Source organism: Sceloporus occidentalis, unplaced genomic scaffold, assembly GCF_023333645.1.
Source record: "Sceloporus occidentalis isolate IW3139 unplaced genomic scaffold, rSceOcc1.0.p SCAF_86, whole genome shotgun sequence".
Taxonomy (NCBI): Eukaryota; Metazoa; Chordata; class Lepidosauria; order Squamata; family Phrynosomatidae; genus Sceloporus; species Sceloporus occidentalis.
Genome location: NW_028317066.1, coordinates 1,730,793 through 1,756,147, shown reverse-complemented (window position 1 = coordinate 1,756,147; position 25,355 = coordinate 1,730,793). Strand labels below are relative to the sequence as shown.

Below are 25,355 nucleotides of genomic sequence, written 5' to 3'. Positions count from 1 at the left end.
GTACAACAGTTAACATAGAATTATGGGTTAATGCAGCACATATTTTTGATTTCTTCACATAGCAAAAGTAAATAGTCTATGGCTGCTCCATTGTCCAGAGTGGCATTGCTAAGTTCATGTTGTTCATCGTTTAGCATCATGTGAAATTGTTGATTGGATTGAAATATTAGGTTCTGAAGGCCTCAATGCCGTGTGTAGGTTTAAGATACTTGGCTGATGTCCATACTGTGCCTATTGGGGTTGACACTGCTGCACAACCTCTTCCCCAAATGACGGGGGTTGCTGGTCCTTTCCGCTGTCTCTGGCAACTGTCAATATCACACCAAGGGCCACAGCAGCAGGGAAAATGAAGGAAAACGTTTCTGTGTTGGAAATAAATAATCAGACAATGCAATTAAATTATTCCAGGCAAATCAAATACAACAGATATGGCCCGGTTCACAACCTTTTTGTGTTGAGTGAGAGGTGCATTCCCCCTTTTTTGTTTTTATAGAAGAAGGCTATTGGGGTCATTAAAAAGGAGAAAGAGGGGATTTTATGTCCCTTTAACGTCTGGGCATAGGCAAAATTTAAGAAAGAAATTTGGGATATTTGCACCATTTTAATTGAGAAGGTGTATCACCTCTGAGATTGAAAGGAAAATGTAAGGCGTGTGCCTTTTACTTTGAGGACTGGAGAGCTCAGAAAAGACAGATGGCATTGCGAAAAAACTGAACTTGCATTGTTCTCTGAGCATGTGAAGAGTATGAAAAGACAGAAGCAGAGGAAGCAACACTTAGACGAGACAAAGGGCAATAGTGAGGCTGTATAGCCTTACCTTCTCACAGAAGAGAACAAAGAAAAATTCTTAGGAACATAGGAAAATAGTGGGTAGGAGAGAGCTTTAAACAGAACTTTAAACAGAGAGGGGTGTCCATAGGGAAGAACATAGAAGAATGGCAATAGCAGACTTTAGTAAAGAAGGTAGGATACCAATTTTAGCAAAAATGAGGAAATCTATTTTAGCAAATCCTTTTCTGCAAGCAGACCTATGGAGTACAGGATTAAACTCAACAACAAAAAGGACGAGGCAGAGGAGAAGGAGGGGTTCTCCCCCCCCCCCAGTAATCCCACTATAGCTAACCCAGATGAAGAGCAAGAGAGACAGAGAGACTGTGCTGGTAAAAGAAGTTCTCTCTCTAGGAAACGATGTATAAAAGAAGGAAGCAAAACAACACAAATGGAGGAAGAGTACAAGAAATTCAGACTTATGAGTTGCAAAAGTGTAGCACAAATCCAAACACATTAACAGACAGACAAATGAACAATTTCTAGGTGCAAGACGACTAGAATCTGTTTCTAAACATGTACCACAATTTAGGTAGATGGGATATGTAGTGCTTTAGCTATGAGAACACAAAGCAACCTAGACAAAACCTTTTTCCTACTTTAGCCAAGACAGTTTTTACAGATACACTATGCTGACCAAAGTGAGGCTTAACAGAAAGGAAAAAGACACTTGAGAACAGGAATTAATCCCTATCAAAAAACCAATGCAGCAAAGACCTTTGGACTAAAGGGAGGGAGCTGTCTTTAGATTTGCAATTCACAATCAGCCAAACAAACAAGGAAATTAACAAATACAAGCAACAATTGATAGGATCTATAACAACCATGCTGGCCTTTATCTGTTGCAATTCTCCAGCCGAGCCTGGGCAAATCAAACACATCAAGGAGAAAAAGGGCAGACTGAACTGACCACTAAAAGAATGAGACATAGAACTCTTGTTGACTGGGAAGTCTAGTTTTTCCAAGCACACTCTACTCTTTTATTCTACAAAATGTTATATTCTCTTTGTCTGCAAGACCTGTGTATCCATAGAGATTCCCAAAATATGGAAAGAGGAAGATAGATGGAATGGAGGATATTGAGTAACATCTATTTGTCACAAACTGTTGGTCTTAGTACCCCTTGAGCCACTTACAGCTTTGTTGAGATGTTTGTGGGCCAGCAATGGCACAGACTTGAGGCACAGAGTCAGCCTCCCAATTTATTGGCCACTTCTGTGTTCGCATCACAGTCACGTCCACTCCTGTGTGTAAAAGCCCTGTGAAACTTAAACCTGCAATCACAAGCGTACGGCTGAGCCGCTGATTAGCAACTGGCTGTTTTATCCACTGTACATCGACACCACCAGGTTCCATATCTGCTGGGTTTGGGGCTGCAGATGGTAACAAAACTAAGTGTGCCGCTGGCATATCTAAGAACAAAAATTGTGGCAGATTAACCCAAACCTGCATTTGAATTGTTCCTGCATAATCACTACCTATAGCACTAGGTATAACAAAAATTCCTCCTTTTGAACGAGATGATCTGGGTGAAACCAGTCCTATTAGTCCAGAATTAAAACATTTCACTTCCTTTTCATTACCCAATGACATGGCAGCTGCCGAGAGATTCATTTTATGTGATTGAGTGCCTATGTCCTGGCAAACTCTAAGCATATCTGCCAATGCAAGATTTCTAGATGCCATCAATGGTTGTAAAGCTTTCTGACAATCTTTGTTATCTTTTGCCAACTTGATCAACAAATCTTTGGCCATGTCAGGATTATCAGCCTGCTGTGCTAAGGCTGCTTGCAACTGATTAACAAAGTCACAGTTCGGTTCAACAGGCCCTTGTCTTAAGGTAGCAAAACCTTTTTTAGGCTGACCAGAGGGTGATATTTTCTGAAAGGCCAAGGATGCACAATCAGAAGATATTGCTAGGACCTCTCGAGGTAGCACTGTCTGTTGCTGAATTGTGTCAAAGTTATTTACTCCTGCCAGTTGTTCTGCAGTGTATTGTCCTTCACTATTGTTACCTTCTAACATACCCTTAACATCATTACTTTCTACTCCTGTATCCTTGATAGCTTGCTGTAGTTCTTTCGTTACTGCATATGGCAGTGGAGTCTTTTCATAAGCTGCTCCACTGTTGTGATCTTGTGTCTGAGAGATGGGATATGCAGTCGACAATTCTAGATCATCTAAATCAGTTGGGTCAGAGCTTCTACACTGCTGAACCATTTTTTGAAATGGAGACATAGCTGCCCCTGAAGGGCTTTGTAGGTTGTTGTTTGGCAATGGAGCTGAGGGATCTTTATCTATCTCCAGCTCCTTGGGAGGATGAATTACAGGAGCCACATATGAGGAAGGGGGTTCTGTATCTAATACTGCTTTTGCCTCAGCTATTCCTGCTTCTACCGCTCCCAGCCGGGGCTTTACAGGCGGCAAGGGTGGTGCAATCACTGGCATTGAATAACCTGGTGGATCTCCCGGAGGATGAACTAACGAGGCTAAAGGAGCGGAGGGTTGAAGGCAGGATTTGGGGATCTTGGATTGGCTTAACCGTCTCACGGCCGTGTTTACTACCTGCCAGGCAATCAGGTGGGGTGCCGCAGCACGAGGTTCAGCCTTTAAATGATTGCCTATCTTCTCCCATTCCTCTGCAGAGAGTCTTCCCTTCTCTGGGTACCAGGGACACTGGCATGAAATCTCTGCTATCAGATTTTCTATGTCTCTTTGGGTGATTTGCCTATCCCCTGACAGCCGCTTAACTATCTCATATAGCTCCCTAGCGTGAGACCTTTGTTTGGTGGACAATGTTCCTCCCATACTCACGGGATCCTGTAGAGGATGTGCGCGCAGACTGTTCCAGTCGAGTGAGCTGGGTCGTAGCCGCCTTCTCCGAATCACGTCAGGCCTTTTCTGGATCACGTCGGGGTCACCAGCTGTCGCGGCGAGGAGACGCAGAGACAGGAATGGGGGTGCACAAGACTCCTCACAAGCTTGCCTCTCAGCCAGGCTTCTGGCTGGGCCTTTTATTGTCATCTTGCTTACTTCCGTCCATTGTCTTCCTTACAATCATTGATGATAGCCTTGCTCCTAGGTCATCTGACTGGCATGACAGGTGCGTGATCAGTGCATGCTTGGTGCGTGCTCTTGAGGCAAGGAAGCAGGATATGGAGACCAGCTAAGCCAGCCGAATCAACATGGGCTTATCTATCTAATTATGGATAAAGCATTGTCATCTTGAGAGAGGGTCGAAGTCCTATGGTTTGCCAGTAGAACTGCCACGTCTCAATCTTGATGAGCATTGCTATCCTGAGAGAGGGTCACGACCCCACGGTTTTACCCATGGGGTTGCCACACCTTCCCTTCCCTCAAAGGCCGCCAGTGGAATAACAGCAGCAGCAGTAAGGCCCTGGTGATCCCTGCACGTGATCAGAAGGTCCTTTGGATGTATGTGCGCATGCGCAGTCTCAGACCTGAAGCCATTGCTGCCCTCACAGTCTGTTCTGAGGGATGGAAATGGGGGACAACCCTCGTTCCTTTAGAACAATGGCTTGAGGATCTTCGGGGGGGGGGGGGGTTGGGGATAACAAGAAGGAAGGAAGCCCCTTTTTCCTCAAAGAAAGGCAGGGGGGGTGCCAGGCCTCCTCGCTCTCTTTCCATCCCTGCCTCCTCGGAGGAGGACTCCTTGGTGCCCAGATACTTAGGGGGTTATTATGAGAAAAGAGGGCAGAGGTCCCTTAGAGAGAGACATGGCCATGGAGGGGATCATGATCCAAATATACAAAGGTCTTTGAGGAGCTCCCTCCCTCCTGGAAAGTGGAGCAGAGGAAAGACCCTGGAATAATGTGTCCAGTTCTGGGCACCATAATTTAAAAAGGATGTGGAGAAAGTGGAGCATGTCCAAAGGAGTGTAAATAAAATGATGAAGGGTCTGAAACCATGACCTATGAAGAACACCTTAGCAAACTGGGGGTGTTCAGCCTGGAGAAGAGACGGTTAAGAGGTGATATGATAGCCCTGTTTCTTGAAGGGATGTAATCTTGAGAAGGGAGGAAGCTTGTTTTCTAATGCTCCAGAGCCTTGGATCCGGAACAATGGATGCAAGCTCCAGGAAACGAGATTTCACCTCAACATTAGGAAGAAGGAACTGACAGTAAGAGCTGTTCAACACTGGAACGCACTCCTTCCTCAGAGTGCAGTCGAGTCTCCTTCCTCAGAGGTCTTTAAACAGAGGCTGGATGGCCATCTGTCGGGGATGCTTTGATTGAGATTTCCTGCATAGCATAATAGGGTTGGACTGGATGGCCGTTGTGGTCTCTTCCAACTCTATGATTCTATGATTCTATGAGTACATACATTATAGCCCCCAGAATTCCAAAGCATGGAGCCATCAATCTGCATTAATCCTACAGTGTAGGTGCCGCTTTATTATCTGTCTTTTATTGCCCTTTGTCCATATGAGTAAGAAGGGGAATGGCCTCTGCCTGCATTGAGATCCTTCACTATCATCTTAACTGAGAAGCTCTACAGACCACCCCTAAGGGACGGCCTGCAGTCGCCCCTTTTTGCGATGGATCAGGGCTGCGGCAGTCTCACCCTGTGGCCCTGATCTGGCCTTTCAAGGGTGCGAAAAGGAGCCGCAAAAAGCAGCTCCTTTTTGCGCCCTCAAAAGGGCACCATAGCCACATTGCCACAGCTATGCAGCACTTCTTTGGGGCTGCGTCATGTGGAGCAGCACATGGCATCAGAGCATCCTGGGAAGCAGAGTTGGGCATGCATCGTGAGGACACTATGCCCTGATACCGCCCCCATGCCGGCCTTAATGGCCGGTGTGTACAGGGCCTGAGTAGCATCAGAGGCAGCATGTAGGCCTGTGGCTCCATCACAGAGTGGTTTGAGCACTGGTTTATGACTCTGGGGACCAGGGTTCGAATTGTAGCCCAACCATGAAAGCCACTGAGTGGCCGTAGTCAGGCTACACTCTCTCAGCCTCAGAGGATGATCAAGGCAAAGCCCCTCTGAAGAAATGTGAAAAGAAACCCCCATGATAGGGTTGCCATAAGTCAGAAATGACTTGAAGGCACACAACAACTGTTATTTATTTGTTTATTGTAACCTAAAACATAACATAAACATGACATGACATACAAAATGACATAAAATATATAATAAGAATTCCTTTCATTCTTTCTCTCCTTCCTAAGATATCTATGCTTGGTGTTTATACATATTTTTGGTAATGTTCCTTCCTTATATACACATGATAATAGATAATAATAAAGGCTGCACCTACAATGTAGAATCAATGCTGTTACTTATATACAAATGATTTTTGGATCTATCTTAAATATATGGATCATCCCAAATTCTGAATAACTATACAAAACAGCTTCTCTTACTTAATCCTGAAAACCAAGAATTGACATTTCTCCCAACATGTTATTTAAATATTTTATTACCATTTCCCAAATACTGACAAGTTTTCCCAGGGTTTCGGGTTTCATGGCTTTTATATGGGGTAGATGTATTAGATAATGCGTTTTCACTTTTCTATGTTTTTAACCTTAATTTTATACTGTTTTAATGGTCTTATTTTAAATTGGTTTTTTAAAATTGTTTTAAAGGCGTTTTATCTTGAGAGCCGCCTTGGGAGAAAGGCGGTGTATAAATAAATAAACAAATGCATGAGACATATCCATTTGTCTCTTTCAGCCATTTCCAATAGTTTTAATGACCAATCTTGCACCAAAAGGATTGAACTCTCTTTCCAATTCGATGCTATTAAGATTCTGGCTACCAATGTCACATAATTCAATATCTTAGCATCTCTGCCGGACGAAGAAGCCAGTGAAGCTTTGAAAGTTTGCACGATGCAATTTTTTCCCCATTTTGGGTGGCCAATAAAGGTATACATTTTGTATTGTGGACAAGTCTTGGTTTCCAAATCTTTGATCATCTTCACTCATCCTTCCCTGGAGACATTATTCCAGCTTGCCCACATCCTCTTGAATCTTGGTGTCCAGAACTGGACACAGGATTCCAGGGGAGGCTTGACCAGAGCAGAATAAAATGGCGCTATTACTTCCTATGATCTAGAGTCCTGCTGATTCAGCCTGGAATCATTCTAGCTTTTCTGGCTGCTTCTCCACACTGTTGACACGTTTAGCTTGGTGTCTACTAAGACCCCAAGATCCGTTTCACATGTGCTCCTTTCAAGCGAGGTGTCACCCATCCTAAGCTGAGCGGGTCATAGTTTGGACATGCCACGAGAAGACCTGAATCACTAGAAAAAGACAATAAAGCTTGGCAAGGAAGACCACGGGAGCCAGGGTGCAGTAGTGGACTCCTCCTGCCCTTCCCCTGGCCTCCAGTTGTGGACGATGGATCTGGAGACCAGGGTTCAAATTCCCGCTTGGCCATGTAAACCCACTGGGTGATCTTGGGCAAGTCATACGCTCTCAGCCTCAAGGGAAAGCCATGGCAAACCTCCTCTAAACAAATCTCACAAGAAACCCCCATGATAGGTTCACCTTGGGGTCACCATAACATCCTGCATTTTGCATTGCCTAGGCCTCTTTTGCGGTGATGCTGAACATTTCTAGGTCCGCGTGCTGGGGGCGGGGCTTCTGCCCTCTGTGGGTGGGACTTCTGCCATCCATGGGCGGGGCTTCCACCATCGGAGGCGGGGCTTCCAGGGCAGGAAGAGACAGCTGGAAGCCGGGGGAAATTAGGGGGGTGATGGGCAGATGCTTTTGCTCCTGCTCCTCCTGCCCTTCCCCTGGCCTCCAGCTGTCTCTCAGCTGGGGGAGAGTAGGGGCCCGTGGTGGGGAGGAGCAATGGGCCCACGCCTCTGCTGCCCTCCGCGAGGCTTTGCCAGTCCTGAGGCGTCCTTCCAGGGACCATTGGATTTGATTCAAATTTCTGCATGTCTTTCGCTTCAAATTGCTTTAAAAGGCTGCTGGCTCTTCTCTTTTAATTTGCCATATTTTAAGATTGAGCCCACTTAAATCACTCTTGTCTTAAATTGCATTGCCATCTTGTGGCACCTGTGAGACTAACTGAGCAAAAGAAGCTGAAGCATAAACTTTTGTAGACTTGGTCTCCGTCCTCAGATGCATGGAGTCAACAGGTGCCCAGGAAAGACCTTAGATCCTTCCTGAGCACCCTCTCACTCCTTGCATCTGCCGAAGGAGATCAAGTCTACAAAAGCAGATGCTAAAACTTCTTTCCAAGGCAAAAGACCTGGTCCAGCTCCTCTTGGCTTCTCCACTGGGTTTTTGGCACAACTGGCCTCACTTTTATCTTTCACACAGTCCTTTCTCTTCTCCATTTCTGGACTAAATTTAGCAGGTAGTCAACTTGGGCTTGGAGCTGCTTCTCCTGTGGCCTTTTGTATCTCTCAACTAACATGACCTTTGGATGGGAAAATAAAGAACAAAAAGAAAATAAAATCTCACCTATTTTTTAATGAAAATTCCCTGCCGGAGCAGGAGAAGCAAGAGCTGGAATGTGAGATTCTGAACCTGATGTGAACATTGTTTTCCTGGGAGCAGGTTGTAGGTGGCATATCTGGTTCACATGGTCATCATGGTATTACTGGTTGCTCTTTTGTAATTGGAAAACAACAATGCATGCTCTTTGGTTGCAGTTTTTCTCCTTCTCATTCTGTATTAATAAACATAACACTGAGAAATAACAGACACGTAAAGCTAATGATGCAATAATCAAACAAATGAGTTTCGACAACAATTTCCAAATCATGTCAGATAGGAAAACCCAGCAAGACAAATCATTTGGACCTGTGTACCTTTCTACAAATAGATGCAGGAGGTTTAAAGGAAGATGTGTCTATTTTTGTTTTCATATGCAATGCAGATATCCCAAATCTCCAACAAAAATGTTGTATAGTGAAATATTCTCTTGTATCTGGGAAATGTCTAATTAACAATTTGTAAGCCACTCTGATAGCCTTGGTTGAAGAGCGGGGTATAAGTAAACTATTATTATTATTAGTTGTGTGTTTATTTTGGTAAGGAATTCACTTTATATACTTTTCCCCCCAGTAGTGATAGGCATTGATCTGCACCTTTTAATATATCTAAATGATAGGCTCTGACCTGCACCTTGATATCAAAAGTGCATCTTGATCTGAGTAGCTGTATGGCCTTAGCATGGGATCTAAATAACAGGTTCCCACTGAAACAAGGGGAAGCCATGGGTTTTGATATGTAAACGAATTTCCTTTCCCAGCTCTGAAGATGGGTGAGATCATGCCAGGAGCTGCTTAGCTGCTATCAGGCAGATGTCTTAAGGAAGTGTTTCTCTCTTGCGATTGAGGGGGAGCCATTTGAATCAAAGGAATGGCATTTGCATAGCCATTTGGGTCCCTACTCTAGCAGAAACATTTGGTAATATCAAAACATGGACCCAAGATGTGAAATACACTTCAAACAGTTTCAGACTGCTTGCCCTTTGTCTAGAGACCCTGTTAAACCCTTAAAAGGTCTCCTAAATTTAGGGATGTGCTGCTGCCAGCCACTCTCAGCTGCCTCCCTCACCCAGGTCAGTCACCGCCTGTCTCTGGTCATTTTGCAGCCAACATCTATGTCAGTTTGAAGTCAGAGTCACTCTGACCTGGTCTGCTAAGCCTTAAATATTAAGCAGACTTACAAACCCTCACACAAATTGGACTTCCCAAGAGAGAACCTCTACATCAGGTGAGTATTACCATGAGAAAAGCCTATTATCTATCCCACATCTACCAGGTTATTTCCTGAGCCTTGTATGAATGCATATGCGTATGTGCCTGTGCGTGTTTGAACTCCTGTTTCCAATAAAAGAGACATTGATTGTACTTAGAGCCTCTGCCTCATTTCTGGATTTCTAGTTCCTGGTATCCAGATCGAAGGGCCGATCCCTGAGGTGTAGCAACAGGCCTCCTCTTGTGACCCTGAGCTAATTAAATTCCCCATTGATAATATGGTCACTGTTCACTGTTACAGTAGAAAGGTGGTATGTAAATAAACCTGACTTGCCTCATAAAATTCATTGCATGGCTCTCACTAAAGACAAAGGTCTGTGTCCCATTATGTCTAAGCCCCTCAGTGGCTTCCATCTTAGTGGGACAGTGAATCCATGTTGGTTTTAATCTTGACTGTCCAAGACATTGAATTTATTGGGGGGAAGAGAGTTGAGTAAAAAGTTTGAGGCAGATTTAATGCCCTGACCTCCGTTACTTTAAGGATAAATTCTCAGTGGGGAGGAATAACTAACTCTCTTTGCAAGACAGCCAGATGCGAACCTGCTGCCCAACTCTAAAACACATGGAAAGTGCATAGGCTTCTTCTGCACCTTGTCAGCTAGTTCCAGGTCATCCTCTGATTCTATGAGATCCATGTTTCTGCAGCCATGCCAGTAAGATCCCAGCGGCAAATGTGAGTCATCCTCCAATTCGCATTCAACATCCAAATGGGCTGCTTTGACTCCGTAGGTCAGAGAAAACCTGTCCATTTGAACAAAGAGTAGAAAGATGAGCTGGTGCCCCTTTTCCATATTGCGGCTTTTCTCCTAAGGCCAAGAACCTATTGAATAAAAGTGTCCCAGACTCACTTGGCTCCCTTCCTCTGGGTCAGAAAGAATTGTCTAGTTCAGGATCGCCATCTCTTCTTCATTTCGCATGAGGCCTTTGTCATTCATCTTAAGGCCAGACAATTTTGTGGAGGGATCTTTCTTCTTTCCAAGTCCTTTGTCTGGAGAAGATTTTTTTAAAGTATAAGAACAGTCTAACAAATAAATACAATTTTACCTGAGCAAATTAAGTGAAACTCAGAAGAAGCATCATAGGATATATCAGGCAGAACTCTCTTCATCATGTAAACCTTTAACAGGTTCGCTAGTGGTCAAGTTGAAGGCAGTTCTTCATTTGTCTGTGTTCAAAGGAGGTTTGTCATAGGCCACCTCCACCATAAAACTGTGGATGAAAAAGCCCACCAGCCTATATGCCTAGAAAAGAAATTGAGGGCACCTTCCTGGTAGGATTTTTCTTGAACTGCCTCCCAAATAATATGTCTTCTGTGAAAGATTACAAGCCTTGTGTTTTTTAAGGAGCCAAACTGTCTCTAAGAATGGCCATGAAAGAGGTTCATACATTTCTAAATGGGGTTGAGAAAGTGGAAGGAGACACAGTTTTCTCCTTCTCTCTTCTTGCTTGATCTTGGGGTCATTTAGTGGAGATGGGAAATTCAGGACAGACAACAGCAAAACAAAAACCACATTTCACACAGTTCATGTAAACTTTGACAGACTGTGACTTCCATATTATTGGGGCATTGAATTTCAACAACAATTATGATAATTAGCTTCTTATTCCCCAAACCACAGAGTTTTCTGAAATCCGAAAGACTGTGTTTATCACACGGAGGTTTTTGCAGCTCTTTGCAGCTCAGATCCGAAGTCACTGCAGGTCAAACGATGCGAATCCACGCGAAAATGTGAGTGTCATCACACAGGATTCCTTTCTATGGGGGCTCCTTCCATGGGGCTTCCGCAGTGGTTCCAAAGTGAAAGGTTTGGTGAAATAGGTAACAAGCGAATGCTCAGAAATTGCTTCCAAGCACACTCCGATTCCACTCCGAATTGGTCTGGTGTGGAATGCAGCTCTGCTTCTGCTCTGTTTCAACACCGCAAACCCCCCAGTTGCAAATTTCCCATGATGCAGCGCTGCAATTCCCCCCACTTCCTTCCGGTGGTCCTTTCGCTTTCAGGGCAACCAAGGGGGGGGGGGGGAATAGGCAGCCAATGGGAGCAGAGGAAGGTCCAGGTAAAGGGAAGGAGGCCACGCCCCCTCAGGAATGGGGAGCCAATGGGAAAATCACATTAGTCCCCATAGACTTCGGTTTTATCAATAAAGAACATTTCTAATACAATGCCGCCCTCTTCTGGATACTCAGGGCACTGCAGCCTCCTTGGGCTTCTCACCAACTTCTATCCTGGAGCGCCATCTGGTGGCCACTCTGGGCAATTCACTAATAGCAATTAACCAAATTAAACGGTATATAAAACAAAAACATGAAACAAGCTAGACAAGGTAACTGTTACATGGAATTGTAATTGGTTGACCAGCCGAACCGAAAGGGTGCTCAACAATGACTCCTTTTCATCCTGGATAGAAGTGACCAGTGCTGTGTCCAGTGGGGTCCTTTCCTGGGCCCAGTGCTATTCAACATCTTTATCAATTATTTGGATGACAGAATTGGGGGCATACTTATCAAATTTGCAGATGACACCAAATTAGGAGGAGTAGCTAATACCCCAAAGGACAGGATCAAAATTCAAAAGGACCTGAATAGACTAGAAAGCTGGGTCAAAGCTAACAAAATGAAAATTAACATGGAGAAATTTAAGGTACTGCATTAAGGGCAGAAAAATGAAATGCACAGATATAGGATTATGGGGGACACCTTGATGAATGAAACTATGTGTGAAAGGGATCTAGGAGTCCAAGTAGACCACAAGTTGAACATGAGTCAACAGTGCGATGTGGCAACTAAGAAGGCCAATGCGATTTTAGGCTGCATCAATAGAAGTATAGAGCCTAGATCAAGGGAAGTAATAGTACTACTCTATTCTGCTCTGGTCAGGCCCCACATGGAATACTGTGTCCAGTTCTGGGCCCCACAATTCAAAAGGATGTTGAGAAACTGGAGGACACCCAAAGGAGGGCAACTAAAATGGTGAAGGATTTGGAAATCACAATGGGACATCCTCAGTGCTTCAGGCAATGAGCATCAGCTGCCCTCGGTTCGCCTCTGACATCTTCCTCCTCCATATCTTTAATTTCGACACCATCCACTTCATAAGGTCCTTTAATTCCTTTATGTCTTCCTCCATTCGATAAACGTCTACCTGGGGTTCTTCTGTCCTGGGACAGCTATCAAGGGACTCCCCCACTGCCAGGTCCCAGGCTGTCACTCTGCCCCTGACGGCCTTCCTTTCCCCATTCTGGTGCCGGAAACCCAAATCCTCCAGTGGTGGCCTGGATGGTGTGAGCTTCAGGAGGTTTCCCAGTCTTGGGCTTGGCCCTAGTTCCTCTGAAGAAGGCACCTGCTCCTCCACCACCGGGATCTCCAGAACCACTGGGTTCCCCAAGAACTCTTCTTGTTCCTGGGTCTCCATTGGAGGTAAAACTGTGAGACTTTGCAAACAGTGAGATCTGGAGTCAGTCCTGTGCTCAGAAAATAAAACTCATTTGAAACAAAAGAAGCTTTATTGATGAATCTAGGCAGAAACATCCATTAACACCTTTTTGCAAAGTCTGAAGTCCAAAGGTACTTGCTCAATCCCTCCCTAAGCCAGCCCCCAATTCCCAAGCTAAAGCAACACAAGCGGAGGTTGCATAGATACCAAGGTTGTGTATACTTCCCTTCCCTTCGCCCAGACAGCCTCACCTTGAAGAGCGATGTTCCCAAGCCAGCTTCACTCCGCCTTGATAGCCAGTCTACAGCTGCCACCCCAGCCCCTCTGCAAACGCCCTCCTTAATCTAAAAGCCACTCCATCTGCCCTTCTATCATTTTCCATTACGGGCTTTCTATAACCCATCACTCTACACTGCCTACTATGGACTGCAACTATAACTCCTACTTTAATAACCAAACCCTAATATTTTTACCCTTTATGACAGAACTCTGACACACAATGGGCCAGTCTCAATCCTTCAGGGACACAACACCAGTTTGAAGTGACAATTCTCCCATCTCAATCGTTCAGGCAAGGAGCATAAGCCTGAGGTTGCAATGGGTCAGTCTAAATCTTTCAGGTAAAGAGCACCACCCTGAAGTCACAATAGTACTCTCTCAATGCTTCAGCCAAGGAAACTCAGGCTGAGATCACAATGGGCCAGTCTGAGTGTTTCAGGCAAGCAGCATCAGCCTCAGGTTGCAATGGTCACATCTCAAACCTTCAGATAAGCAGTATTATCCTAAATTCACAATGGTCCCATCTCATTGCTGCAGGCAAGGAGCATCAGCCTGAGGTCGCAATGGGCCAGTCTCATTCAGGTAAGGAGCACCAGCCTGAGGTCACATTATCTCATTAATACCTTTATTTATGCATCTATTCATTTAGGGATTCATGTCATAAGGGTTATAGGTTTAGGTTTAGGTTAGAGTTAAGATAGATGGGATTTATGGTGGGTTAAAATAATATGTTTTAATATGTGCTTTAATAGAATATACTAGAAAGAGGTAGAGAGATCATGGCTAAAGAATGTGCTTCTTTGCTAGGATTGGAATGTGTGGGAATCACTCTTCTAACAGAGGCTTGAGTTTAAAAGACTGGTCTCTGGAAAAGGAGGGGAAACATAGAGAGTTATGGATATTTTTATATTATATTATGTTGCTATGGGTTTAGGCATATTATATTTTCATGTGGTATCATATTATGTGGAGATTGATAGGGTTTTATATTATAGATAGCTATATATGTTGCTAAGCCATAATGTAAATTAAAACCGTTGTGTGGCTGAGTTCTGTGGTCCAAGGCCACAGGTGCAGTGGTTGAGAAAAGGCACATGAGAGCTTCATTGCTTTTAGGAAAGCTGCCAGAATCCCGGATGGGAGGACACTGCACCTAAAAGGGCGGGAGAACGCTGTGCGGGAAAGGGCTACCCGATTAATTAGCTTCATTGGTAAATGGAGTGGGGTGGATTCATATGGTTATAAAAGGGATATGTTTATACCTTCTTTAATTCCTGACAAAAAAGTCACTTCCATTACTTCTTCTTCAATAAAAGCTATTCCTTTTTCAAAGTACTGCCTTTTGTGTTGCAAGATGGGCTGCAATTAGGACCCTGACAGATATCTCTCTCCCCTTCCATTCACCCTTCTATCCCAAAAGGGCTGGAGAGCATACCAAACCAACCATGTGTAATGCCAGGTCAGTCAAAAATACAACGCAGATAGTCTAGTATCTCCTACTGGACGAAGAGGCTGACCTGGCTTGTTTCATGGAGACCTGGCTGCGTGATGATAGCTCAGCCACCTGGGATCAGGCCTTACCAGCCGGGTTCTCCGTCAGTGAGCAGGTAAGGGGACATCATTTTGGTCCATAAAGACAATCTTGCCTTGAGCAGGATACCTATCCATATGATCGACCACATCAAATGTATTTGCCTCAGCTTAAAGACTAGGCGAAGTCTAGGGATTCTGTTGGTTTAATGTCCACCCCGTTCCTTAACAGACTCCCTAGCGGAGCTGACACAACTGGTCTCTGAGATGCTGCTGGAGTCACCTAGGCTTTTGGTCCTGGGCGACCTCAACATCCCCCTCGCCCTCCTCAACATGCGCAGGATTTGCAAGGGCCTCTCTGCTGCTGCTGCTTATTCCACTGGTGGCCTTTGCGGGAAAGGAAGGTATGCGCTGGGGATTCAGCAGTCTCCCCTTTCTTCCCTTCTTTCTTCCTTTGAGGAGACTCCAGGCGAGCCCAAGGTGCAGAGCTGGACTCAGGAGGAAAAGGCAGGAAAGGAAAGCTCTGCTTTGGAAATAAAGCTCTCTCTGTGTATCTTCTATGTTTGTGTTTGTGTGTGTTTGCCTCTGCTGTTCTTATGGCTGGGAATGGAACAGAAAACTGAGGAGGGAATAAAGGGTCAGTTTAGCACAAATTCACAACTTCTGTGCATTTAAGAGTCCAGTGTGTTGAAATAGTAAAGAACTTTATTGAGAACACAGAGTCAAAAATTCAGTGGTTAAGCCAGAACTGCCCATTCCAAGCAAACAATACATTAAAACCCCAAACACCTAAAACTGCTCCCTCTTCCAAGCCTAGCTCCCCCCTCCAATTCCTACAGTCTATGCCCCACAGGTAACAAGCCCCCCTTTGCCATCCCTAGAAACTAGCCCTTTCTGTTAATACCAGCCTCCGACTTTCTTCAGCCAACATCCCACACAATGCAAAAGCTATCATTCCCATAAATATTCTAGACAGCTGCAACAAATCCCAGCCCCTCATCTAGCTAACCTATACCATGACCCACAATCCCCAGCCAAATAGACAACCCATAGCAACTATCTATACTATTAGCAAATAAAACCTAAACTTAACAAAATACAACTTTAAAACAAACAGACATATGGACAGAGAAACCTTACAAACAAAATCACAAGGGCCTTTTCTTAGCACCATTGGATTGAAAATATTTTATATTCCTTACTGACAAAAATAATGTTAGTTTACTGCTGAGATTTGTGTGGCTTCGCTCCTGTGTGGACTCTCTGATGTGTCACTAGGTTTGACTTCAAAGAAAAACATTTCCCACAACGCTGGCATTTGTATGGCTTCTCTCCTGTGTGGACTCTCTGATGTGTCACTAGGTTTGACTTCGAAGTAAAACATTTCTCACAATGCTGGCATTTGTATGGCTTCTCTCCTGTGTGGACTCTCTGATGTCTCACTAGGTGTGACTTCATAGAAAAACATTTCCCACAATGCTGGCATTTGTATGGCTTCTCTCCTGTGTGAACTCTCTGATGTCTCACTAGGTGTGACTTCTCAGAAAAACATTTCCCACAATGCTGGCATTTGTATGGCTTCTCTCCTGTGTGAACTCTCTGATGTGTCACTAGGACTGACTTCTGAGAAAAACATTTGCCACAATGCTGGCATTTGTATGGCTTCTCTCCTGTGTGACCTCTCTGATGTATCACTAGGTGTGACTTCATAGAAAAACATTTCCCACAATGCTGGCATTTGTATGGCTTCTCTCCTGTGTGAACTCTCTGATGTGTCACTAGGTCTGACTTCTGAGAAAAACATTTCCCACAGTGCTGGCATTTGTATGGCTTCTCTCCTGTGTGGACTCTCTGATGTCTCACTAGGTCTGACTTCTGAGAAAAACATTTCCCACAATGCTGGCATTTGTATGGCTTCTCTCCTGTGTGGACTCTCTGATGTCTCACTAGGTGTGACCTCCGAGGAAAACATTTACCACAACGCTGGCATTTGTATGGCTTCTCTCCTGTGTGGAATGTCTGATGTGTCACTAGGTGTGACCTCCGAGGAAAACATTTACCACAACGCTGGCATTTGTATGGCTTCTCTCCTGTGTGGAATCTCTGATGTTTCACTAGGTCTGACTTCTGAGAAAAACATTTCCCACAATGCTGGCATTTGTATGGCTTCTCTCCTGTATGGACCCTTCGATGCATGACAAGGATTGACTTGTAAGCAAAATGTCTCCCACAATGCTGGCATTTATGTGACTTCTTTCCTATGTGGATTCTCTCATGACTCAAATATTTTTCTGTAAAGAAGCACAGTGACAGATAAGACTGAAAATCAATGTTAAGAGAGGAGGGTGTTACCCATGATTTAGCCCTCATTAACCCCTCCTTATTAGAGATTAAATTAAGAGAGTTTCTGTTAGTAACCCAAGGATGACTGTACTACTTATGCCCCTAAATCCATGGAACAATTGTATCCTTATTTATAGGAGTTAACAAAGAAGAGATTGGAGGGGGACTTAAGGGAATCACTGGAAGCAGATAGTCAGAAAAAGGAATGTTGCAAAAATATTCTATTAAACATGTGGAGAAATAGTTCGATTGGCAAGTGGCTTTATATCCTGTGAGACTGCCATAAAGTCCTGAGTCAGAGACCAAGGCATGATGGAAGCTAACTGCAGAGGTCCCTTCATGCTGTGTGGCACCAGGAGATGACTCACAACCAATACATTATGCAGCTCGCATGTGGATTGGTGTGGATTAGAGTTGTGTGTACAAGGGATGGTGAAGTTGATGGAAGTCGGAGAGGAGAGCTTGCAAATAAATGTATTATTAGGAGCAGGTAACTGTTAAAGTTGCCAGATATTGTGCATCTGCGATTATTTGTAGCAGATTTTTTTTTGGAACAGATGTAGAAACACCCATGTAATATCTTGAAATAATTATGACCCAGAGTCAGGCTATTACATTTTTATACAACTTCCATTTTGGAATTAATAGGATTGTATACGGTGTTTTCTGCACTATATCCATTTGACTGTTCTGTTTTATATGAATCATTTTAGAAGTTTGAAGTTAATGAGTGGGTTGCCACTATAAACACTATAAACACGCCATGTGCAGCTTGTATTCTGCTTGAAATGTTATATAACTCAGCTTGGGAGATACTCGATTAGGATACAACTTTCTAAGCAACCGTGCCAAAGCTACAATTTTAAGTCTATATTTCTCAAAGTTATTTGGGACAATTTTTACCTGCCAGGTTTAGGATTTCATTTTATGGATTGATGTTTACCCTTATTGCTACAATACAAATTACTTCTTGTGATGCTTTGTGTGTTTTTCAAGCTAGGCGATCCTGGCTTTGCTCCTGCCTTCCCCTCCTGGATCCCAGAGGCCTGATCCCCTTCCTTTTCTCCCTCCGCTCTCCAACCCTGCCTCTTGCCCATCTGCACTGCTTTACCATTTGACCTTCAGCATCTCTTCCCTGCCTTTCTGTTTTTCACATTGCCTCCATCTCTCTATCACAGACACCCACAGAGTGTGATGCACAGAAGGGACACTTTGAGGCTCATTTCTTGAGAAAGGCAAGACAATCATTATACAACTAATGCATTAGGAAAGGCAGAACAAGGAGTCTGGGATCTGGTTTCTGATATTAGTGAGGGTCAAGTGTGAGGGATGAGCCTTAAAACAACCTTAAGGCATCTCTAAGACAGAGATGGACTACTGTTCGGAAGTGGGGTGGTCACATTGGACCCCAGGGGATCTCAGGGGAAACCCCAAATTGTGTTGCCTAAAAATATGGTATAATGTTTTGCCCCTCAATATCCCACAGCATCCCTTTGTGGAAGTGGAGGCCATTTTGCCACTGTTGGGCCCTCTCTGATCCATTGAAGGGCCAAGGGAGGCCTTTTTTCCCATGAAGCCTCTCCAGAGCCTAAAAAGGCTGGAAGAGGGGCCACAAAAGCCAGGAAACCTGCTCAGGAAAGGGCTGAGGACCATTTAGGGGCAAAAAGCATTAATCTCCATGGCTCCTTACCACAAAATTCCAGAATTGGCAGTTTAGGATTGGATATTTAGAATCCTTACAAAGTGGAGAACAATAGTGCCTCACTAAAACTAGAAATTCCAAGATTCCACAGGAAGTTGATATGGCAATTAAATTACATGTGAAAGGGAACTAGGAATGGTAGTAGAGCACAAGTTGAACATGTGTCAACAGTGTGATGCAGCAGCTAAAAAGGCCAATGTGATCCTAGGCTGTATCAATAGGAATATAGTGTCAAGATCAAGGGAAGTAATAGTTCCACTCTATTCTGTTTTGGTCAGGGCTCACTTGCAATGATTCTGTGTCCAGTTCTGGGCACCACAATTCAAACAGATGTTGAGAAACTGGAGCATGTCCAGAGGAAGGAAACCCAAATGGTGAATGGTCTGGAAACCATGCTCTCTGAGGAATGACTTAGGGAGCTGGGTATGTTTAGCTTGGAGAAGAGAAGGTTAAGAGTGGATATGACAGCCCTGTTCAAGTATTTGAAGAGATACTGAGTATGGAGCAAGCTTGCTTTCTGCTGCTCTAGAACAAAGGACACAGAACAATGGACGCAAGTGTTAGGAAGGATCGAATCAGGGGAATTTAATTAGCTCAAATTTACAAGAGGTGTGTCCTAACAACGCACGCAGCGGATTGGGTCCCTATGTGTATACCAGAGGTCATATAGTCCAACCCCAAGAAACAGAGACTGCAATGTCAATGAGTTGCAAATAAAATATAAACATTTATTAAAGCCACACAACCAAAAAGGGATCACACACGCACACGCACATTCAATGCTAAAGCAAGGGAGGGGAAGAGTTGGGGGTAAAGGAGAAAGGATAGAGGCACCGTTGAAATATTTACCTTAGGAGTCTTCTCCAAGCGACAGATGTGAGGGATGTTGGTAAGTGAACACGGCAGCAGGGAACAGAAAGCAAGCGGCAACCGCGATGGCTAGGAGCTAAGTTCCAGCGGGCTAAGCTAACAAGAGGCTCGAAAGAGACAGTGGGCTTTGGCTTGCCCAAGTGATTTCAGCAGGGCACAGTGCCCAAGAGAGCTCCGGAGCGATTGCTCAACAGAGTTGAGGTTTGGAACTGTAGCTCAGAAAGCCCAAAGGAGGGCTGGAATCTGGGTCTTATTTATACTGCGAAATGTATCCTCAGGCTATAGCTACCTGCGGAACAAAGGTCTTCATGGCTTTCTACGTAGGGTCCCCGGGGCTAGGCTTGTCTCCACCACTAGGAAGACATTTTCCATCGCCGCCCCGACCCTTTGGAATACGCTGCCCATAGAGCTCCGCTCGGCCACCTCCCTGGCCCAATTTAGGAAGGAATTAAAGACCTTCCTTTTTAGTGTTGCATTCCCCGATTAAAATTCAATGGCCCTCCTTCCTCTTCACTGGCAAGGGGATAGGCTAACTCGGGGCTTTTCTGTTTGTTATTGGATGTGTATTGTTGTTTTATTGTATTGTTTTTAAACTGTGCTGTTAACCGCCCTGATCTGTTGGAAGGGTGGTATATAAATAAAAATTTTATTATTATTTATTATTATTTATCTATTGACTAAGACTAAAGTTAAACAATGGATACACAAAAGGGTCTGCCACTTCTTTGGGAGAAGACTACTATGTAGATGGCTGGGTACTTAATACCATCAATAGGTGAGGCAAACTTCCTTTGTCCTCATTCAGGTTGCCTGTGACAACGGCAACTCCCAGAACTGGTTTTAAAGGGTTAAATCTACCTTTCTGCTTTAGCCATGGCCTGCTAGGCTTGTCTGGCTACGTGGTCAGCTCGCTTTTGGGATAATGGCGGCTGTGATGGGGTCAGTCAGGGGTCATGATTTTTGATCGCTTGGTACCAAAAATTTATATAAATCCAAACTCGATCACACAAGCCACAGGAAAAAAGGTTCCACCAAAATATTAGGAGGAACTTCCTGACAATAAGAGCTATTCAACAGTGGAATATACTCCATCAGAGCATGGTGGCATCACATTATGGTTATTATTATTATTAATTTCAAATTAATGGACATGGAACAATGGATGCAAGCCACAGGGACAAGAGATTCCACTTAAGCTTTAGGAGGAACTTCCTGACAGTAAGAGCTCTTCAAAAGTGGAATATACTCCCTCAGAGTTTGGTGGAGTCTCTTTCTTTAGAGGTCTTTAAACAGAGGCTGGATGGCCATCCCTTGGGGGTGCTTTGAATGTCTATTCCTGCATGGCAGAAGATTGAACTGGATGCTCCTTGTGGTCTATTTCAACTCTTTGATTTTATAATTCTAAAGTGGAATCATAGCACTCTGCCAGTGAATTACGAAAGGGCCCTCAGTCTTCAAAGGAAGTGAAATGGATTCAGGTTCCTTACCCACAGAGGCTACATTTCCATAATTCTCCATCATCACATAACTGTACATCAGTCTCTGTTTCTTCGTTAACAGTTTCCATTCCTCCTCAGTGAAATATACAGCCACATCTGCAAAGGTCACCTGCAATAGAAAATAGCCCTGATCCAGAGAGTGACTAAACAAAAGGGGAGGAAAGCACATGGTGCATTGCAAATATTATTTCAACACTTCAGAATTCAGTCCAGGAAATAAACTTTAAATTCTGCAAGAAAGCAAAAAGCTACAGCCTTTGACATCCAGTTTGTCTCGAATCCTTTCAATATAATATACAATATGATAAACAATATAATTTCAGCCATTTCTGGAATATTATTGATTGATTAACATACTGGCTATTCCAACATGTATATTAGTTTTCATTTAGCCATATTTCACCTAATTTCAGAGGCAAATTTCATTTTTAATAAACAGTTCTGGGGAGTACTCTGAGCTTCAGGGCCACTGGGCCCACCCTCAATTTAAGTCCAGAGATATTCTTCCATATCATCCAGCATTTCACAGATGGGGAAAGCAACACACATGTGGACAAGCAACACCAGAAGTGGGTCAAGATGGCCAAAGTTGTTAATGATAAAGATCACACAAGCGAGAAAGGGTACAGCATTTTGCTTTTGGCTCAGACTCCTGGCAAGGGCAAGACCCTGCCCCCTTCTCTCCTCCCCTCTCCCCTCTTTTGCATTGATGGGCTGTATACTCTTTTGAACCTGGAATGCACTTTGCAGCAACTGAACTGACCTGAGGAGAAAGGAGGAAATGGGAGGAGGAGAGTGAAATAGGACATTTCCTAAGCCCCTGAAAAAATGAGGAGACAGAGGATTAACCAGGACTCTCTCTGCCAAACCGGGACAGTATCTTCTCCGCTTGCTTTCATGATCCAGCCCAGACACAGATGAAAATAACAGTCAGGATGGCAACTTACCAAAGAGCTGTTAACCCTCGGCAGCCTCTTTCTGTTGGAGCCCAGCTCCGTCTGCTTGGCCTTTGTGTTGGCCATCAGGTGGGCAGGGGGATCCTGGTGGTCCTGCACTTTGGTCACTTCCAGCAAACAATGTCCCAACGCTGTGTACAAGGGGATCGCGATGAAGTTCCTGAGAAAAGGGACCAGGGTAAGGCTTGGTTTAGCAAGAAACCCTGCAGCAGTCAAAGACACAGAGAACAGCATCCTGCTGATGTCATACGCAGGTAACATATGCCTCCTTTGGGCCGATGTAGAGGTGAGCATCCCCTTCCTCCCTCTGCACCAAACAAAACCCCCTGGACCTAGCACAGACTCACTGCAGCTCCCCTACACAACAGTTACTCCATGCCTCGTGAGAGTAGCTGGGGATCAGGGGATGGAGAATTGGAAAGGGTCCTGACTATGTCCTCATAGCTGGATGTGAAATGAGTGCATTATCTGCTGAAACCTGCAGAGGTCCACAATGCCCTCAGAGGAAGATTTCTTCATTTTGCTTCTGACTACAGAAACACAGCTGGATGCTTCTCTAATACCTCACACCAACACTCTCACCAGGCATGGAATGGCCATGCGGGATGCCTTCCACAACTGTATGGTAGGACCTGGGTCACTGAATGGCCAGTTGTAGTCTGATTCCACTCGGAGCAACACTGGAGCATAGAGGGTTTTGCTGGGTCAGGCTGTCTGGCCTGGTGGTGCCTCATTCTCCCAATGGCCAAACCGGCAGAACTCTCTATGCTCCAGTGTTGCTCTGGGTGGAAAGTGTCTACAAATGGTCCTTCCCCAGGGAGGCCCCCGGTCAAGAAGGGCAGGAAAGGAGCTCTCTCTTCTCAGGCTGCTCCCCTTCCATGGGATCCAGCCCTTCTCCCAGGATCAGGGGGCACCAGAGGATTGAGCTGATGGAAAGTGAGCACCCAATTCCCATGGCAGCCTTCTGCACGCAGAGAAGTCACAATTCTGATAGTGTCTTTGCCCATGTGGAGAGTGCCCATTTTCCACACTGTTGCCTGTCCATCTTGTCTTGGGAATATCCTGTTCCAGCCACATGCAGACCTAAATCCTAGCCTCTATCTTGTGCCTAGTCCTGATCAGAGTAGAATCACTGAATCATTTGGATTTATCTATATGTTAACTCACCAGTCACTTATGGTTTCAGTGGGTCTGCTCTCTAGGGTTAACCAACAGGATTCAGGACTCCTCAGATTTTTAAATGCAGGAATGCAAATTTTTCATGCTATGTCATCATGACTGATGAGAATTTGACTTCTCTTTCACACAGAGGAGGAGGGGAGGGCCTGCTTTATGTCCCAGGTGGAGAAGCTCTAGCTCTAGGGCTGGATGAGACATGAATTACTTTACAGATGTAATCCATGCCTTCCCATCATCATGGCCTCCTTCCCATTTAGACACTGGCCAAAATAATTATTTCATTTTTGCAGATGAGACTATTTCTCTAAGCTCAACTGCTGTGTTTGTCTATGTCAGTCATAGCAGGAGCATGAGGTATTTACCTCCTCCCTCTTCTTGCTGAAGCCACATAGAAATTGAGGCATGTACATTTGTGTGCATTGTTTCTGAATGGATCTATTGTTAAAATCACAATTTCTTCATTTTTCCTTGAATATTTTTAAAAAAGATGCACACTGCTGAATATGTTGCACTTGATATAACAAATATCTATAAATGTATAGGTTTATGACTTGAATATTGCACCCTGGATTATGCTCATTTGGGGTAAGTGAAGACGTATATAAATTCATTTTATAAACCCAGTGAAACTAATATCTCACAAAGTTCTAGTAAACAACACATACACACACAGTTCCCATAAAAAGGACTCACTTGCGCACTGTGTGTCTGAGGTCTGGAAATCTCCCTTCCACCTTCTGGGAAGACAATGCTGTTAGAGAGCGAATTTGGGGCTTTATGCCTGCAAAGCATGGGCTCAGTCTCTCAGCTGCAACCCTTCCACACAATCCTGGACTGAAACATTTAAACAAAGGTCCTCTTTCAGCTCCAGGAATAAAGGCCTACCTTCAGTTCAAAGACCCTGATTCCTGCAGCCCCAGAAAGGGCTCTTCTGTAGTCCTTTATGGCCGGAGCTTCCCTGGGTCAGAGGCCGTCTCCTCAGCCGTCGGGAAGGGCTGCTCTGAGTGCGAAGGAGGAGGAGGTCCAAGGGCTGAGGGAGGGAAGGCAATGGGAAAAGGTCAGTGCCAATGGCCATGGAGGGCAGAAGGTGACAATGCCTAGGAAACTCCTCTGAGTCCCAGCCCTAGGAATGAGTGGCAGGAGTGAGTCCACGGGGCTGAGGGGGTCCCCTTTCCCAAAGGGGGAGGCAAGGACCGGTGGGACCCCACCATCTAGGGCCCAAAGGGAGGGTCTCTGTCCCAACTCTCTCTCCCAGCCCCCAAAGCCCAGCCTCCCCACTGGCCCTGAGTCCCCAGAACATTATTCCCCAAAGTCACAAGCAGCACAAAATGGCCACCAGAACACAAAATGGCCGCCTCTGCCTCAGCGCTTGGCAGTTGGCAGTTTGAGGCCTTCTGGGAACCCAAAATGGAGGATGAAAGGGCCTCAAAGTTGGAAGGGCCCCAAACAGGATTTCTGATCCTAAAGAAAGGTTTTCCTGATCGCACCCGATGGCTGTGAGAACACAAAAGTCCCCAAACAGTCCCTTATCCTTGTTTGTTTGTTTATATGTTTGCTTGTTTGTTTCATTCTTGATAATATGAAATGGTCTGGTCTTCCTTCTTGCCTGAAAATCTATTAATAAGGAAACTGGGGAGACATTTAAAAACTCCCAAAGGAGCTCCTTTTGGCCTCTTTTGGGGAACAAGCCTCCTCTTAGAAGCCAAAGACCGATGTTTGTGAAGAAGAAGAATAAGGCTTGTATTAAAACTATCCTCCCCATTTCTCATCCCTTTTAAAACCCATGTTCCCCAGAAGGAGAAGAGCTCTGAAATAAGAAAACCCTCTCAGAAAAGAGACACACTTCCATCCTTTTGGCCCAAGGATCCTGGCCTCCTTCTGACTCTGGAGCCTCAGGAGAGAAAGAGAAGCCTCTGTTCAACTGAGGCCTCAGAGAAGGTTCTGGAACATTATTACCCACAGTCACAAGCAGCACAAAATGGCCGC

General features: G+C 44.7%; 1 protein-coding gene across 1 annotated transcript in view; it reads right to left on the bottom strand.

Annotated features, from left to right (window-relative positions):
- Positions 1–15,507: 15,507 nt before the first annotated feature.
- Positions 15,508–25,355, bottom strand: part of LOC149284988 (uncharacterized) — an 80,671-nt gene continuing 70,823 nt past the window's right edge. Inside the window, exons 3-4 of the mRNA XM_089495956.1 lie at positions 19,634–19,647; positions 15,508–17,028 (exon numbers count right to left, since the gene is read on the bottom strand). Of these exons, the coding sequence (XP_089352082.1) occupies positions 16,042–17,028; positions 19,634–19,647 (1,001 nt within the window). The 3' untranslated portion in view covers positions 15,508–16,041. The remainder of the gene's footprint in view (positions 17,029–19,633; positions 19,648–25,355) is intronic.